Genomic DNA, 16821 nt, shown 5'->3' with positions numbered 1-16821 from the left:
AATTTATATTTATTGTTGAAAGGATTACAGATGTCTCTTTTTTCCCCATCTACCTTTATTTTACGTGACATATAAATGGATAGGGCCCAAATCTGACCAGCAGCACCTATAGTAGTAGTATAATGGCTTTTTTTTTCTTTTGTAAAAGCCAAAAATCTCTTCCAATTTATTTTGGTTAGCGAAAGCAGTTACTGCGCTAATGTGGGTCTTTTGCAAAAGTGAAGTGGAGTAATGTGAACTGGGAATACCTGTATACAAATAATTATTAATACAACAGACATTTGTATCACAACAGTGTTTCTAGAAAGCAAGCCCACCCTTTTCCAAGTTGCTGATTATAATGGATTTTCAATTTTGAGTGGTCTCTAATATATCATAAACATGATAACATTTATCGTCTAATGGTTATTATTACTGTGTCCAGTATTTTTGCTGTAGCATCTTTGCTGTAGATATCATTTGCTGCAAATATTTTCATCACATAAATTAGTTATGAGGCAATTTTACCATTAAAAAGAAAAATATCATCACAAATAAAAGAGGGACGCTAAAAATGAATAACAAGCCCTGACCGGTGTGGCTCAGTGGATGGAGCGTCGGCCTATGGACTGAAAGGTCCCAGGTTCGATTCCGGTCAAGGGCATGTACCTGGGTTGCGGGCACATCCCCAGTAGGAGATGTGCAGGAGGCAGCTGATCGATGTTTCTCTCTCATCGGTGTTTCTAACTCTCTAACCCTCTCCCTTCCTCTCTGTAAAAAAATCAATAAAAATATTTAAATAAATAAATAAATAAATATGAATAACAAGTCCTGGCTGGTGTGGCTCAGTTGGTTGGACATCATCCCATGAACCAACGGGTCACCGGTTCCATTCTCAGTCAGGGCACATGCGCGGGGTTGTGGGTTTGATCCCCAGAAGGGGGTGTTCAGGAGGCAGCGGATCCATGTTTCTCTTTCACATTGATGTTCCTCTCTCTCCTTCTCCCTTCATCTCTCTAAAATCAATTAAAAACATATAAAAATAAATTTTAAAATAACACAGTGAAAAAGATTTTTTTTGCAAAATACTAAATATTTTAATACATTTAAAATGTGTGTAGATTCATTGCAGTATGGCAAATAACTGATTTTATTTTGTGGATTGTACCTAAGCACTTGTCTTTTTTCTATGGGAAATGTGGATTCAACTCTGAATCCTCAAAGAGGCCCCTTTGTGCCTCTCTTTCTCTTTTCAATGTAGTGTATTTCAAAATAAAAACCTAATTCTTTTTTAAATTTTTTAAAATTTTATCTTTATTGTTGAAAATATTATAGATGTCCCCAATTTTTTAACAAATAACTCTTGAGGTAGAAACCATTGTCACTGGAAAGACATGCTAAATATTTTAAGACCACTGCCATTTATTTTCTCCACTAAAAACAAAAACAAACTGTCAATTAGTTATTTTATTGGCTTGTTACATGCCAAGCATTATTATGCTAATCACTTTAATCATTTAATTCATAAAAGGGTCCTGTGGGACAATTATTATCATTTCCATTTTTCATTAGGGGAATCCGTTGCTTAGAGACATACAACTAGTAAACAAAATAACCAGGATTAAAACTTAGGTGTTTCTGATCCCAAAAGCCTATACATTAAACCCATACCAGTGTTCTCAAAGTCAGTACCATGTGGGACCATGTTAAAAAGATGCAAATTATCAGATCCAAATTCACGCCTGCTGAACTAGAAATTCTGGAGATGAGGCCCAGAAATCTTTTTTATGAAAAAGCCATCAAGCAGATTCCAATGCATGCTGAGGTTTGAGAACCAATACTTTCAACTGCTATTTAATTATATTTAATTTTATACATAGATTATGCTTATTACATAAAATTAACATAAAATCTAAATTTTGAAATAGGTATATTTTAAATAGATTTATTGCCGTATAATCCTATATAATAAAAGGGTAATACGCAAATCGACCAAACGGCGGAATGACCAGTCGCTATGACACACACTGACCACCAGGGGGCAGACACTCAATGCAGGAGCTGCCAGTGCACTCCCACAGGGGGAGCGCTGCTCAGCCAGAAGCCGGGCTCATGACTGATGAGCGCAACAGTGGTGGCAGGAGCAGTCAGACACCCCCCAAGGGCTCCCAGACTGCGAGAGGGCACAGGCTGGGCTGAGGGACTGACCCCCCTCCCCCAAGTGCATGAATTTTGTGCACCAAGCCTCTAGTTGTAATATAATAAACTGAACATATTTAAAGTTTATAATTTGAAAAGTTTTGACATGTGGATATACCCATGAAAGTACTACAACAATCAAGGAAGTAAACTTATCTATCACTCCCAGTTTCCTTATGATTCTTGATAAGCTCTCACTTTCACCAGTGCCCAATCTCTTACTCCAAAAGCAACAATTCATTTGCTTTCCATCATTACAGATTAGTTCGCATTTTCTAGAATATTATACAAATGTAGTAATGTAATACATATTATTTTTGCCTGATTTCTTTCTGTCAACATAATTACTTAAGATTTACAAGGTTTGTATCAATATTTTCTTCCTTTCGTTGCAGAGTAGTATTTTAAACATTAACATTCCATAATCTGTGTATCTATTCACCTGTTAATGTACATTTTGGTTGTTTCCAGTTTTTAGCTATTACAGAAAAAACTGCTATGAACGTTTATGTGTAAATATACATACGCAGGCGTGCTTTCCTTGTTCTCGGCTGGATCATATGGTAAGTGTATGTATAACTTGTCAAGAAACTGCTAAAGTGTTTTCCAAAATAGTAGTACTATTTTAAATTACTACCAGCAATTATGAAAATTCCAATTGTTCTCCACCTTACCAACATTCAATATGGCCAGTTTGGGGATTTTCTTTTTAATTTAACCATTTTAATGTGTCTATCAGTACCTCATTGTAGTATTAACTTACAATTCCCTAATGGGTAATAATAATAATCACCTTTTAATTTGCTTATTTGTCATCTGTGTATTTCCTTTGGTGAAGAGTTAGTTTAAAACTTTGCTCACTTTCATAAAACATTTGATTTTGAAATAATTTTAGACTTACAGAAAAGTTGTAAAGGTCAAACAGGGAATTCTGAATGACCATAACATTAGGCTATCCCTAATGTTAACACTTTACATAACCATAACACATTTATCAAAGCTAAAAATGTAACATTGGTACTACAATATTTTTTTATTGATTTCAGAGAGGAAGGGAGAGGGATGGAAACATCAATGATAGAGAATTTCTGCAGACAGAGTCAGGGAGGTGGTTTCAGAACTAGATTGTAAGATGAGCCAAGTGGTTGTAAAATGCTACCTGGACGGCAGGGCTGCAGTGCAGTGTGAGGACAGAGCTGTCCCGTCCAAGGTCCAGGCAGGATTCCTATAGAGATGGAGTCCCATGAAGAGGGTCAGGCCAGGCATTTCTATAAGGGTGGGTGGGGCAGGCTCTGTCCTGCCACCAGGGAAGGCGGAGGTTCCTGTGCTGTGGTGGCAGGACAGGGTGCCTCCTGTGGAAGGTGAGGACCGGTGATCCTGCTCAGGGTCAGGATGGGTTTCCTGTGGATTAGAGAAAGGGTTCCCTGAGAGCTCCAGTATCAGAGAGGCTCCTGAACCAGGCTGGGCTGCCGTTTTGATAGGAGTTGGGGATCCGGGGCTCCTGAACACGGCGGGTCCAGAGGCCTGTCCAGCACAGGTTCTGCAAGAGGTTTCTGTTCAAGACGAGGACAGGGGCTCCCACGGGATGAGGAGGCTGGGGTTCTGTGGAGCGGCCAGGGAAGTTCTGGACAATCCCTGTCATGAGCAGGGACTACTGTGGTTCTTCAGTGGGCCAGTGTGCTGACGAGCTGAAGGGATGCTGTTCTGCTGACGCTCAACCACTGAGCCACAGCAGCCGGACTAGAGTATTTTTTCAGCTGTTCATGAAGGAAAGCACCTGAGCCTTCCGCTGTTGTTGACCACAGTGAGCGCTCAGGAAAGAGGGCTGCTTGCGGTTAGGAGCCTCTGGGCAGTGGGGGGGCTCAGTCATGGAGCCTGGCTCAGCCCTGTGCCACCAGCTGTGTGGCCTTGGGAAAGACGCTTAACCTGTCTGGGTTAGGATGTCACCTGACTCTGTGCATGCTCCAGTGTGAGGGTTTGTTCCATGGAAGAACACATCCCAGGTGAGTGGGTGCATTGGGGAGGGAGTTGGCACTGTGGGGAGCTCACCACCTATGGGGTCTAAATATCCCCCCTAGAGATTATTTTGTCCTCCTAATCTCCCCCTCCTTCTCTACCATTTCCCACAGGGCTGCAGGCCGAGCTGGGCTGAGAGACATAAGAGGTGAGTGACAGGAGGGCCCATGGACAACCCCACGGTCCCAGACCGGCCTCTGCCCTTCTTGCTGGCTGCCTTTCCAGCCCCACTCTTGGCCTCCCATTCCTGTCCTGAACATGTCTTCTGTCCCCTGGAGGTGGGCCCCTCACTTGCACCTGTATATAGATTGATACCTCCACAAGCAAGTGTACAGAGCTGCTCACGCTGTCAGCCACTCGGAGGCACTGTGACAGGGCACAGGATGTGCGATACGCTCACAGGCACATGCTTGCACACAAGTGCTGCCCTTGCCAGACCCACAAAGACCTCCTGACACGCAGTACCTCAGGTCACACTGCTAGGTCTCCACATTCCGTCCTACACAGCCCTTGGTGAGCATCCCGGAAATGTTTATTGAGCAAACGCTGTGCCTGGTACACATGCTGTCACACCGCCTCAGAACCACCCTGCATGGTGCACAATCACATGAGCACAGCCTCACATGTTGCCTCAGCACACCCCGTTGCACACCTACCCCCACGTCCTCTCATACAGTCACTGGTGCCCCGTTTCTCACAGTTGTCTGGTGTCATGCACACCATCTCTCAGAACCTCACCCCCATGGTCACCACCTCACAGAGCATTCAGCCACCACACTGTCTCTGCCCATGACGTGTGCAGGTACACGCCGTATCATACACCCTGGTTGCTGTCACACGTGGTCTCACATACTAGTACACTCTTATACTTGCACATCATAACCCATTATCATGAAGGGTGACTCGTGCTGTCTCACACGGCCTCACGCCATCACCAGAGAACCACAGGCACCGTTGCACACCCCACCTACCACGGCTCTTTATTCAGTCCCACTCAGACTCACACCTCCAACTTCAGGACTCTGATGATTTATTTTACACATCATTGATGGCCCAGACCAAGAGCTGGGGGGGGGCCCAGAGGTTGGGTTGTAGAAACTTCTGGCTCCACACCGAGAGGGACCCTACCCCTGCTCTGAGTCATGCTCTGTGTCCTCATGGGCTGAGTGGCGCCTCCACAGTGCAGGTGGTGGTGGGAGGCATGGGGCCTGTGGGGAAGGAGCCTGTGGGTGAACCCAACAGGGGCCCGGGGAAAGGCATGAGGTGGCTGACAGGCCCTGACAGCGCCACGGAGCCCGGGCCTTGGTAGAGATGGGCAGTATCAGGTGGGCCCAATCTCAAGCCTGAGGCCACTTCCCCACAATTCCCACCATCGCTGCCCCCAGCCACCACCATGAAGCCACCAGCCGGTGCATCCGCTGGTCCTGTGCCTCCCAGGCTCGACACTGGCTTCTTTTCTTTCTGTGATGGCCTGGGTTTTCTAGACTTTATACCACCCTTCTGCACGGTCCGTGGTCGGTTCACCTGATGAAAGAGAGGCCATGAGTGTTCCCCAACCTCAGACTTCTGCCTCTGTGTCTCCACCAGGGACACCCTCTCCACCCCACTCCTTCAGAGTCGGGAACTGGGTCAAGGACTAGGGGAGCAGGCCCCAGCTGTGGCACAGATAATGCCCTAAGGAGTCATGAGCTTGTGAGGCCCTAAGCAATGGAAAGGCTGAGGGAGCCTCTAGCCATAGGACTAGCTGATGGCTGGAGGGGAGGGGGAAGGAAATGAGAAATGGAGGAGAGAGAAGGGAGCAGGAGGGAAAAGACAGGCAGGGAGGAGATGAAGGTGTAGAGAAGAGAAGGGTGATAGGGAAGGAGGAGGGAGTAGAATAACAGGGAGAAGAGAGAAAGGGAGATTGGAAGAATACAGGAAAGGAAAAGGAGAAGGAAGGCCAGGTTAGAGGGATGGGGGTGCAGGGGGCAGGCTCCAAGAGGCAGGGCGCACCTGGTGTCGCTTGTAATAAAGGCCGCAGGCGTTGCACACGGGGTCTCTATTGGCATTCAGCCGCCACACTGCCGTGATGGTTGTCTGGCAGTTGGTGCACTGGGCACCTGCCTGCTGGCTGACCTTCTGGGGGCAGCAAGAATGTGAGGGTCAGTGCATTGGGGGGTGGAGGACCCAGGAGGTGAGGGTCAGGGTGCAGGCAGGGCTTCCTGGACAAGGCATAGACTGAGGGTGCTCTGAGGGGCGAGGACATGGCCTCCTGTCCCGGGGCTTTCCAAATGGCGTGGGGTGCTTCATCAGTGGTTCTCAGCGTTGGCGGACATTGGACTCACTTGGGGAGTCGAAAACAATCCTGATGCCCAGGCAGCGCCCCAGACCAAGTAAATCAACCCATCTCGGGAGGGCCCCACGGTGATCCCAGTGTGTAGCCAAGGATGAAAACTGCTGTGCAGGGAGTGGACGGCGTGCCTGCTTGCAGCCCGAGGGTGGGCTGAGGGTAGATACTCCTGTACAGAGCTGGGTCCCTGAGTGGATGGGGCAGGGAGGGGGCATGTGGGTTCTCATAGAGTGTGAGGGCAGAGATAGATCCCTGCCCGGAGTGAGAACAGAGTACCTGGGTGAGGGGAGGCCGGCCTGGGCTCTTACCCGGCGCCTTTGGGGCTTGTTGTGCCTGGTCATCGTCTGACCACCGGCATTGCACAGGTGGCACTGAGGAGTGGCTTTCGCTCTGCCGGACTTTCGCTCTGCCGGACTTTCGCTGTGCCTGGTACACATGCTGTCACAGCGTCTCAGAACCACCCTGCACGGCGCACAATCCCAGGGCTCTGGTGAGGTGGACAGGGGCAAGAGGGACCAGGCTCAGCCCAACTTTGCCTTGGACCCCATCCCCCTCCTCAACCTCCCTGTCCCTTTGGGGGAACCTCACCACAGGTGGACAGGGGCAGGGTTCCTTGGAGGTTGGCGGAGGAATAGACCGCTGGATTGGGGGGGCTTCTGGTTGGTGGAAAGAAGCTCCTAGGAAAGTCGGGGGGCCCGTAGGCACTGCTGGGGACAGGGATGGAGGAAGGCACCGCAGGCCCCAGCGCCAACAGGTCCGGACGCAGTGGCGGTGTCCTGATGTTCTCTAGGAAGGTGCCTCTTGCATAGGAATCTTCTAAGGCCTGGGGATCATTGTACTCCCAGGTGGGGCTCACCGTTGCGGGAGGGTAGAGCCCCGTGCTGCCATAGGACCAGCTGGTGTATGGTGAGCCTCCTGGGGTCCCCTCCACACAGCAGAGGCATGCATTAACCTCGAAGACTGTTTGGGGTGTGGGTGGGTATGGGAAGGAAGAAAGAAGGGAACAGAAGGTCTGAAGCCATCCTGCTTTCAAGATGCAGTGATTCCCAACAGCCCCACATGGTGGCCAGCCTTCCCACCTTCCTTCCCATAGGTTGCCAGAGCAGCTGCTGGCCATTGGGTGACTCCTGGGTCTGAGCCCCAGTGGTCACTCTGGCAGCTGCAGCCACCAGCAGCCTTTTCCCAATGGGCTTTTAGCATAACTTTGTGGAGCCCCATGGGCCACTCAACTAGGGTCACCCCCACCTCCTTACCGTATTCATTCCCAATGAGGCAGTCTGGGGATGTACGTTCCCAGGTCTGCACATACACAGGGAACGTGATCCACAGAGCCTCGTGAAGGCTTCTGGCCATTTCTAAGATGGCTTCTTTGTGGGATTCTACCCTAGCTAAGGGTCTCCATGGATACCCCAGCAACATGGAACCCTGCCAGGACAGCCAGGGCAGCAGCTGCCTGCATATGCTGCAACTGGGGCGGGGATCGAACGTAAACCCAGGTGCATGCCCTTGTCTGGGAATCAAACCCGAGACCCTTCAGTGCACAAGCCCATGCTCTAACCACTGAGAACACCAGCCAGGGCTCATAAGAGGGCCCATGAGAGGTTCCTATGGGCCAGGCCTGGAAGTTGCATCTGCCACTCTGCTCACTCGATTGATCAGAACTGTCACATGTCCACCTGTCATTGCAACGAGGCTGGGGAAGTGAGCGAGTCAGGAAGAAAGGGGAGCAGGGTTGAAAAGCCTATAGCAGTGCCTGCTACAGGATTCTGTAGACTCCCCAGAGCTATGCTGTTTCATGTGGTGGCCACTAGCCATAGTCAAGACAGTGGCTCCTGTACAAGGGGAGGGCAAGGCTTCCACACCAAGGCTGTCAGAGAGAGTCACATCAGGGCTTCCGATACAGGGTCAGGAGGGTGTTTCCAGAGGGCAAGTTTAGGGGTTCCTATGAACGATCAGGTCAGAGATTCCCGATACAGGTCCAGTTGCGGATTTCTGTTGGAAGTCAGGGAAAGGTTTCTGCAGAATCCAGCACTGTTATAGGCAAGGCTTCCTGTAGAGGGTCAGAGCCATGGAGCCAGCACAGGGTTAGGTCAGCAAGCCCTGCACAGTGTCTGGGCAGGGGGTCCTGTGCCAGGTGAGGCTGTCGGTGCCTGTATAGGATGAGGTCTGGACTTAAAGTTAGGGGGTCAGGACAGGTGCCTCCCACAGATTCAGGAAAGGTTTTCCATGTAAGTTCAAGATTGAAGTTCACATTGGGAGTTGGATCGCAGGTTCCTGTGGACTCTGTGGGGTAGCGTGTGAGGTAGGGATTGTTGTGCAGAGTGACGTCAGGGGTCATTGTCAATGATGTAAGCAAGGCTCCTGACCTCAATCAGGGTTCCCAAAGAGTTTACAGATGGGGGTTTCTTTGTTTAAAATATATTTTTAAAGATTTCAGAGAGGAAGGGAGAGGGATAGAAACATCAATGGTAAGAGAGAATTTCTGCAGACAGAGTCAGGGAGGTGGTTTCAGAACTAGATTGTAAGATGAGCCAAGTGGTTGTAAAATGCTACCTGGACGGCAGGGCTGCAGTGCAGTGTGAGGACAGAGCTGTCCCGTCCAAGGTCCAGGCAGGATTCCTATAGAGATGGAGTCCCATGAAGAGGCTCAGGCCAGGCATTTCTATAAGGGTGGGTGGGGCAGGCTCTGTCCTGCCACCAGGGAAGGCGGAGGTTCCTGTGCTGTGGTGGCAGGACAGGGTGCCTCCTGTGGAAGGTGAGGACCGGTGATCCTGCTCAGGGTCAGGATGGGTTTCCTGTGGATTAGAGAAAGGGTTCCCTGAGAGCTCCAGTATCAGAGAGGCTCCTGAACCAGGCTGGGCTGCCGTTTTGATAGGAGTTGGGGATCCGGGGCTCCTGAACACGGCGGGTCCAGAGGCCTGTCCAGCACAGGTTCTGCAAGAGGTTTCTGTTCAAGACGAGGACAGGGGCTCCCACAGGATGAGGAGGCTGGGGTTCTGTGGAGCGGCCAGGGAAGTTCTGGACAATCCCTGTCATGAGCAGGGACTACTGTGGTTCTTCAGTGGGCCAGTGTGCTGACGAGCTGAAGGGATGCTGTTCTGCTGACGCTCAACCACTGAGCCACAGCAGCCGGACTAGAGTATTTTTTCAGCTGTTCATGAAGGAAAGCACCTGAGCCTTCCGCTGTTGTTGACCACAGTGAGCGCTCAGGAAAGAGGGCTGCTTGCGGTTAGGAGCCTCTGGGCAGTGGGGGGGCTCAGTCATGGAGCCTGGCTCAGCCCTGTGCCACCAGCTGTGTGGCCTTGGGAGAGACGCTTAACCTGTCTGGGTTAGGATGTCACCTGACTCTGTGCATGCTCCAGTGTGAGGGTTTGTTCCATGGAAGAACACATCCCAGGTGAGTGGGTGCATTGGGGAGGGAGTTGGCACTGTGGGGAGCTCACCACCTATGGGGTCTAAATATCCCCCCTAGAGATTATTTTGTCCTCCTAATCTCCCCCTCCTTCTCTACCATTTCCCACAGGGCTGCAGGCCGAGCTGGGCTGAGAGACATAAGAGGTGAGTGACAGGAGGGCCCATGGACAACCCCACGGTCCCAGACCGGCCTCTGCCCTTCTTGCTGGCTGCCTTTCCAGCCCCACTCTTGGCCTCCCATTCCTGTCCTGAACATGTCTTCTGTCCCCTGGAGGTGGGCCCCTCACTTGCACCTGTATATAGATTGATACCTCCACAAGCAAGTGTACAGAGCTGCTCACGCTGTCAGCCACTCGGAGGCACTGTGACAGGGCACAGGATGTGCGATACGCTCACAGGCACATGCTTGCACACAAGTGCTGCCCTTGCCAGACCCACAAAGACCTCCTGACACGCAGTACCTCAGGTCACACTGCTAGGTCTCCACATTCCGTCCTACACAGCCCTTGGTGAGCATCCCGGAAATGTTTATTGAGCAAACGCTGTGCCTGGTACACATGCTGTCACACCGCCTCAGAACCACACTGCATGGTGCACAATCACATGAGCACAGCCTCACATGTTGCCTCAGCACACCCCGTTGCACACCTACCCCCACGTCCTCTCATACAGTCACTGGTGCCCCGTTTCTCACAGTTGTCTGGTGTCATGCACACCATCTCTCAGAACCTCACCCCCATGGTCACCACCTCACAGAGCATTCAGCCACCACACTGTCTCTGCCCATGACGTGTGCAGGTACACGCCGTATCATACACCCTGGTTGCTGTCACACGTGGTCTCACATACTAGTACACTCTTATACTTGCACATCATAACCCATTATCATGAAGGGTGACACGTGCTGTCTCACACGGCCTCACGCCATCACCAGAGAACCACAGGCACCGTTGCACACCCCACCTACCACGGCTCTTTATTCAGTCCCACTCAGACTCACACCTCCAACTTCAGGACTCTGATGATTTATTTTACACATCATTGATGGCCCAGACCAAGAGCTGGGGGGGGCCCAGAGGTTGGGTTGTAGAAACTTCTGGCTCCACACCGAGAGGGACCCTACCCCTGCTCTGAGTCATGCTCTGTGTCCTCATGGGCTGGGAGGCGCCTCCACAGTGCTGGTGGTGGTGGGAGGCGTGGGGCCTGTGGGGAAGGAGCCTGTGGGTGAACCCAACAGGGGCCCGGGGAAAGGCATGAGGTGGCTGACAGGCCCTGACAGCGCCACGGAGCCCGGGCCTTGGTAGAGATGGGCAGTATCAGGTGGGCCCAATCTCAAGCCTGAGGCCACTTCCCCACAATTCCCACCATCGCTGCCCCCAGCCACCACCATGAAGCCACCAGCCGGTGCATCCGCTGGTCCTGTGCCTCCCAGGCTCGACACTGGCTTCTTTTCTTTCTGTGACGGCCTGGGTTTTCTAGACTTTATACCACCCTTCTGCACGGTCCGTGGTCGGTTCACCTGATGAAAGAGAGGCCATGAGTGTTCCCCAACCTCAGACTTCTGCCTCTGTGTCTCCACCAGGGACACCCTCTCCACCCCACTCCTTCAGAGTCGGGAACTGGGTCAAGGACTAGGGGAGCAGGCCCCAGCTGTGGCACAGATAATGCCCTAAGGAGTCATGAGCTTGTGAGGCCCTAAGCAATGGAAAGGCTGAGGGAGCCTCTAGCCATAGGACTAGCTGATGGCTGGAGGGGAGGGGGAAGGAAATGAGAAATGGAGGAGAGAGAAGGGAGCAGGAGGGAAAAGACAGGCAGGGAGGAGATGAAGGTGTAGAGAAGAGAAGGGTGATAGGGAAGGAGGAGGGAGTAGAATAACAGGGAGAAGAGAGAAAGGGAGATTGGAAGAATACAGGAAAGGAAAAGGAGAAGGAAGGCCAGGTTAGAGGGATGGGGGTGCAGGGGGCAGGCTCCAAGAGGCAGGGCGCACCTGGTGTCGCTTGTAATAAAGGCCGCAGGCGTTGCACACGGGGTCTCTATTGGCATTCAGCCGCCACACTGCCGTGATGGTTGTCTGGCAGTTGGTGCACTGGGCACCTGCCCGCTTGCTGACCTTCTGGGGGCAGCAAGAATGTGAGGGTCAGTGCATTGGGGGGTGGAGGACCCAGGAGGTGAGGGTCAGGGTGCAGGCAGGGCTTCCTGGACAAGGCATAGACTGAGGGTGCTCTGAGGGGCGAGGACATGGCCTCCTGTCCCGGGGCTTTCCAAATGGCGTGGGGTACTTCATCAGTGGTTCTCAGCGTTGGCGGACATTGGACTCACTTGGGGAGTCGAAAACAATCCTGATGCCCAGGCAGCGCCCCAGACCAAGTAAATCAACCCATCTCGGGAGGGCCCCACGGTGATCCCAGTGTGTAGCCAAGGATGAAAACTGCTGTGCAGGGAGTGGACGGCGTGCCTGCTTGCAGCCCGAGGGTGGGCTGAGGGTAGACACTCCTGTACAGAGCTGGGTCCCTGAGTGGATGGGGCAGGGAGGGGGCATGTGGGTTCTCATAGAGTGTGAGGGCAGAGATAGATCCCTGCCCGGAGTGAGAACAGAGTACCTGGGTGAGGGGAGGCCGGCCTGGGCTCTTACCCGGCGCCTTTGGGGCTTGTTGTGCCTGGTCATCGTCTGACCACCGGCATTGCACAGGTGGCACTGAGGAGTGGCTTTCGCTCTGCCGGACTTTCGCTCTGCCGGACTTTCGCTGTGCCTGGTACACATGCTGTCACAGCGTCTCAGAACCACCCTGCACGGCGCACAATCCCAGGGCTCTGGTGAGGTGGACAGGGGCAAGAGGGACCAGGCTCAGCCCAACTTTGCCTTGGACCCCATCCCCCTCCTCAACCTCCCTGTCCCTTTGGGGGAACCTCACCACAGGTGGACAGGGGCAGGGTTCCTTGGAGGTTGGCGGAGGAATAGACCGCTGGATTGGGGGGGCTTCTGGTTGGTGGAAAGAAGCTCCTAGGAAAGTCGGGGGGCCCGTAGGCACTGCTGGGGACAGGGATGGAGGAAGGCACCGCAGGCCCCAGCGCCAACAGGTCCGGACGCAGTGGCGGTGTCCTGATGTTCTCTAGGAAGGTGCCTCTTGCATAGGAATCTTCTAAGGCCTGGGGATCGTTGTACTCCCAGGTGGGGCTCACCGTTGCGGGAGGGTAGAGCCCCGTGCTGCCATAGGACCAGCTGGTGTATGGTGAGCCTCCTGGGGTCCCCTCCACACAGCAGAGGCATGCATTAACCTCGAAGACTGTTTGGGGTGTGGGTGGGTATGGGAAGGAAGAAAGAAGGGAACAGAAGGTCTGAAGCCATCCTGCTTTCAAGATGCAGTGATTCCCAACAGCCCCACATGGTGGCCAGCCTTCCCACCTTCCTTCCCATAGGTTGCCAGAGCAGCTGCTGGCCATTGGGTGACTCCTGGGTCTGAGCCCCAGTGGTCACTCTGGCAGCTGCAGCCACCAGCAGCCTTTTCCCAATGGGCTTTTAGCATAACTTTGTGGAGCCCCATGGGCCACTCAACTAGGGTCACCCCCACCTCCTTACCGTATTCATTCCCAATGAGGCAGTCTGGGGATGTACGTTCCCAGGTCTGCACATACACAGGGAACGTGATCCACAGAGCCTCGTGAAGGCTTCTGGCCATTTCTAAGATGGCTTCTTTGTGGGATTCTACCCTAGCTAAGGGTCTCCATGGATACCCCAGCAACATGGAACCCTGCCAGGACAGCCAGGGCAGCAGCTGCCTGCATATGCTGCAACTGGGGCGGGGATCGAACGTAAACCCAGGTGCATGCCCTTGTCTGGGAATCAAACCCGAGACCCTTCAGTGCACAAGCCCATGCTCTAACCACTGAGAACACCAGCCAGGGCTCATAAGAGGGCCCATGAGAGGTTCCTATGGGCCAGGCCTGGAAGTTGCATCTGCCACTCTGCTCACTCGATTGATCAGAACTGTCACATGTCCACCTGTCATTGCAACGAGGCTGGGGAAGTGAGCGAGTCAGGAAGAAAGGGGAGCAGGGTTGAAAAGCCTATAGCAGTGCCTGCTACAGGATTCTGTAGACTCCCCAGAGCTATGCTGTTTCATGTGGTGGCCACTAGCCATAGTCAAGACAGTGGCTCCTGTACAAGGGGAGGGCAAGGCTTCCACACCAAGGCTGTCAGAGAGAGTCACATCAGGGCTTCCGATACAGGGTCAGGAGGGTGTTTCCAGAGGGCAAGTTCAGGGGTTCCTATGAACGATCAGGTCAGAGATTCCCGATACAGGTCCAGTTGCGGATTTCTGTTGGAAGTCAGGGAAAGGTTTCTGCAGAATCCAGCACTGTTATAGGCAAGGCTTCCTGTAGAGGGTCAGAGCCATGGAGCCAGCACAGGGTTAGGTCAGCAAGCCCTGCACAGTGTCTGGGCAGGGGGTCCTGTGCCAGGTGAGGCTGTCGGTGCCTGTATAGGATGAGGTCTGGACTTAAAGTTAGGGGGTCAGGACAGGTGCCTCCCACAGATTCAGGAAAGGTTTTCCATGTAAGTTCAAGATTGAAGTTCACATTGGGAGTTGGATCGCAGGTTCCTGTGGACTCTGTGGGGTAGCGTGTGAGGTAGGGATTGTTGTGCAGAGTGACGTCAGGGGTCATTGTCAATGATGTAAGCAAGGCTCCTGACCTCAATCAGGGTTCCCAAAGAGTTTACAGATGGGGGTTTCTTTGTTTAAAATATATTTTTAAAGATTTCAGAGAGGAAGGGAGAGGGATAGAAACATCAATGGTAAGAGAGAATTTCTGCAGACAGAGTCAGGGAGGTGGTTTCAGAACTAGATTGTAAGATGAGCCAAGTGGTTGTAAAATGCTACCTGGACGGCAGGGCTGCAGTGCAGTGTGAGGACAGAGCTGTCCCGTCCAAGGTCCAGGCAGGATTCCTATAGAGATGGAGTCCCATGAAGAGGCTCAGGCCAGGCATTTCTATAAGGGTGGGTGGGGCAGGCTCTGTCCTGCCACCAGGGAAGGCGGAGGTTCCTGTGCTGTGGTGGCAGGACAGGGTGCCTCCTGTGGAAGGTGAGGACCGGTGATCCTGCTCAGGGTCAGGATGGGTTTCCTGTGGATTAGAGAAAGGGTTCCCTGAGAGCTCCAGTATCAGAGAGGCTCCTGAACCAGGCTGGGCTGCCGTTTTGATAGGAGTTGGGGATCCGGGGCTCCTGAACACGGCGGGTCCAGAGGCCTGTCCAGCACAGGTTCTGCAAGAGGTTTCTGTTCAAGACGAGGACAGGGGCTCCCACAGGATGAGGAGGCTGGGGTTCTGTGGAGCGGCCAGGGAAGTTCTGGACAATCCCTGTCATGAGCAGGGACTACTGTGGTTCTTCAGTGGGCCAGTGTGCTGACGAGCTGAAGGGATGCTGTTCTGCTGACGCTCAACCACTGAGCCACAGCAGCCGGACTAGAGTATTTTTTCAGCTGTTCATGAAGGAAAGCACCTGAGCCTTCCGCTGTTGTTGACCACAGTGAGCGCTCAGGAAAGAGGGCTGCTTGCGGTTAGGAGCCTCTGGGCAGTGGGGGGGCTCAGTCATGGAGCCTGGCTCAGCCCTGTGCCACCAGCTGTGTGGCCTTGGGAGAGACGCTTAACCTGTCTGGGTTAGGATGTCACCTGACTCTGTGCATGCTCCAGTGTGAGGGTTTGTTCCATGGAAGAACACATCCCAGGTGAGTGGGTGCATTGGGGAGGGAGTTGGCACTGTGGGGAGCTCACCACCTATGGGGTCTAAATATCCCCCCTAGAGATTATTTTGTCCTCCTAATCTCCCCCTCCTTCTCTACCATTTCCCACAGGGCTGCAGGCCGAGCTGGGCTGAGAGACATAAGAGGTGAGTGACAGGAGGGCCCATGGACAACCCCACGGTCCCAGACCGGCCTCTGCCCTTCTTGCTGGCTGCCTTTCCAGCCCCACTCTTGGCCTCCCATTCCTGTCCTGAACATGTCTTCTGTCCCCTGGAGGTGGGCCCCTCACTTGCACCTGTATATAGATTGATACCTCCACAAGCAAGTGTACAGAGCTGCTCACGCTGTCAGCCACTCGGAGGCACTGTGACAGGGCACAGGATGTGCGATACGCTCACAGGCACATGCTTGCACACAAGTGCTGCCCTTGCCAGACCCACAAAGACCTCCTGACACGCAGTACCTCAGGTCACACTGCTAGGTCTCCACATTCCGTCCTACACAGCCCTTGGTGAGCATCCCGGAAATGTTTATTGAGCAAACGCTGTGCCTGGTACACATGCTGTCACACCGCCTCAGAACCACCCTGCATGGTGCACAATCACATGAGCACAGCCTCACATGTTGCCTCAGCACACCCCGTTGCACACCTACCCCCACGTCCTCTCATACAGTCACTGGTGCCCCGTTTCTCACAGTTGTCTGGTGTCATGCACACCATCTCTCAGAACCTCACCCCCATGGTCACCACCTCACAGAGCATTCAGCCACCACACTGTCTCTGCCCATGACGTGTGCAGGTACACGCCGTATCATACACCCTGGTTGCTGTCACACGTGGTCTCACATACTAGTACACTCTTATACTTGCACATCATAACCCATTATCATGAAGGGTGACTCGTGCTGTCTCACACGGCCTCACGCCATCACCAGAGAACCACAGGCACCGTTGCACACCCCACCTACCACGGCTCTTTATTCAGTCCCACTCAGACTCACACCTCCAACTTCAGGACTCTGATGATTTATTTTACACATCATTGATGGCCCAGACCAAGAGCTGGGGGGGGCCCAGAGGTTGGGTTGTAGAAACTTCTGGCTCCACACCGAGAGGGACCCTACCCCTGCTCTGAGTCATGCTCTGT

At 52.7% G+C, this 16821-nt stretch overlaps 1 protein-coding gene across 1 annotated transcript; it reads right to left on the bottom strand.

The window, feature by feature from the left end:
- Nucleotides 1-11087: 11087 nt before the first annotated feature.
- On the bottom strand, nt 11088-16814 carry LOC308512003 (erythroid transcription factor-like; the record flags this gene model as incomplete). Its single annotated transcript, XM_081081805.1, has 3 exons — nt 11088-11456; nt 11925-12050; nt 16794-16814. 3 exons carry the CDS (start codon nt 16812-16814, stop codon nt 11088-11090), a joined length of 516 nt encoding a protein of 171 aa, XP_080937931.1.
- Nucleotides 16815-16821: the final 7 nt, after the last annotated feature.

The sequence above is a fragment of the Myotis nattereri genome (genome assembly GCF_964212035.1).
Source record: "Myotis nattereri genome assembly, chromosome: X".
NCBI lineage: Eukaryota > Metazoa > Chordata > Mammalia > Chiroptera > Vespertilionidae > Myotis > Myotis nattereri.
Note: the sequence above shows the minus strand (reverse complement) of the source record. Positions and strands in the feature narration are given on the sequence as shown.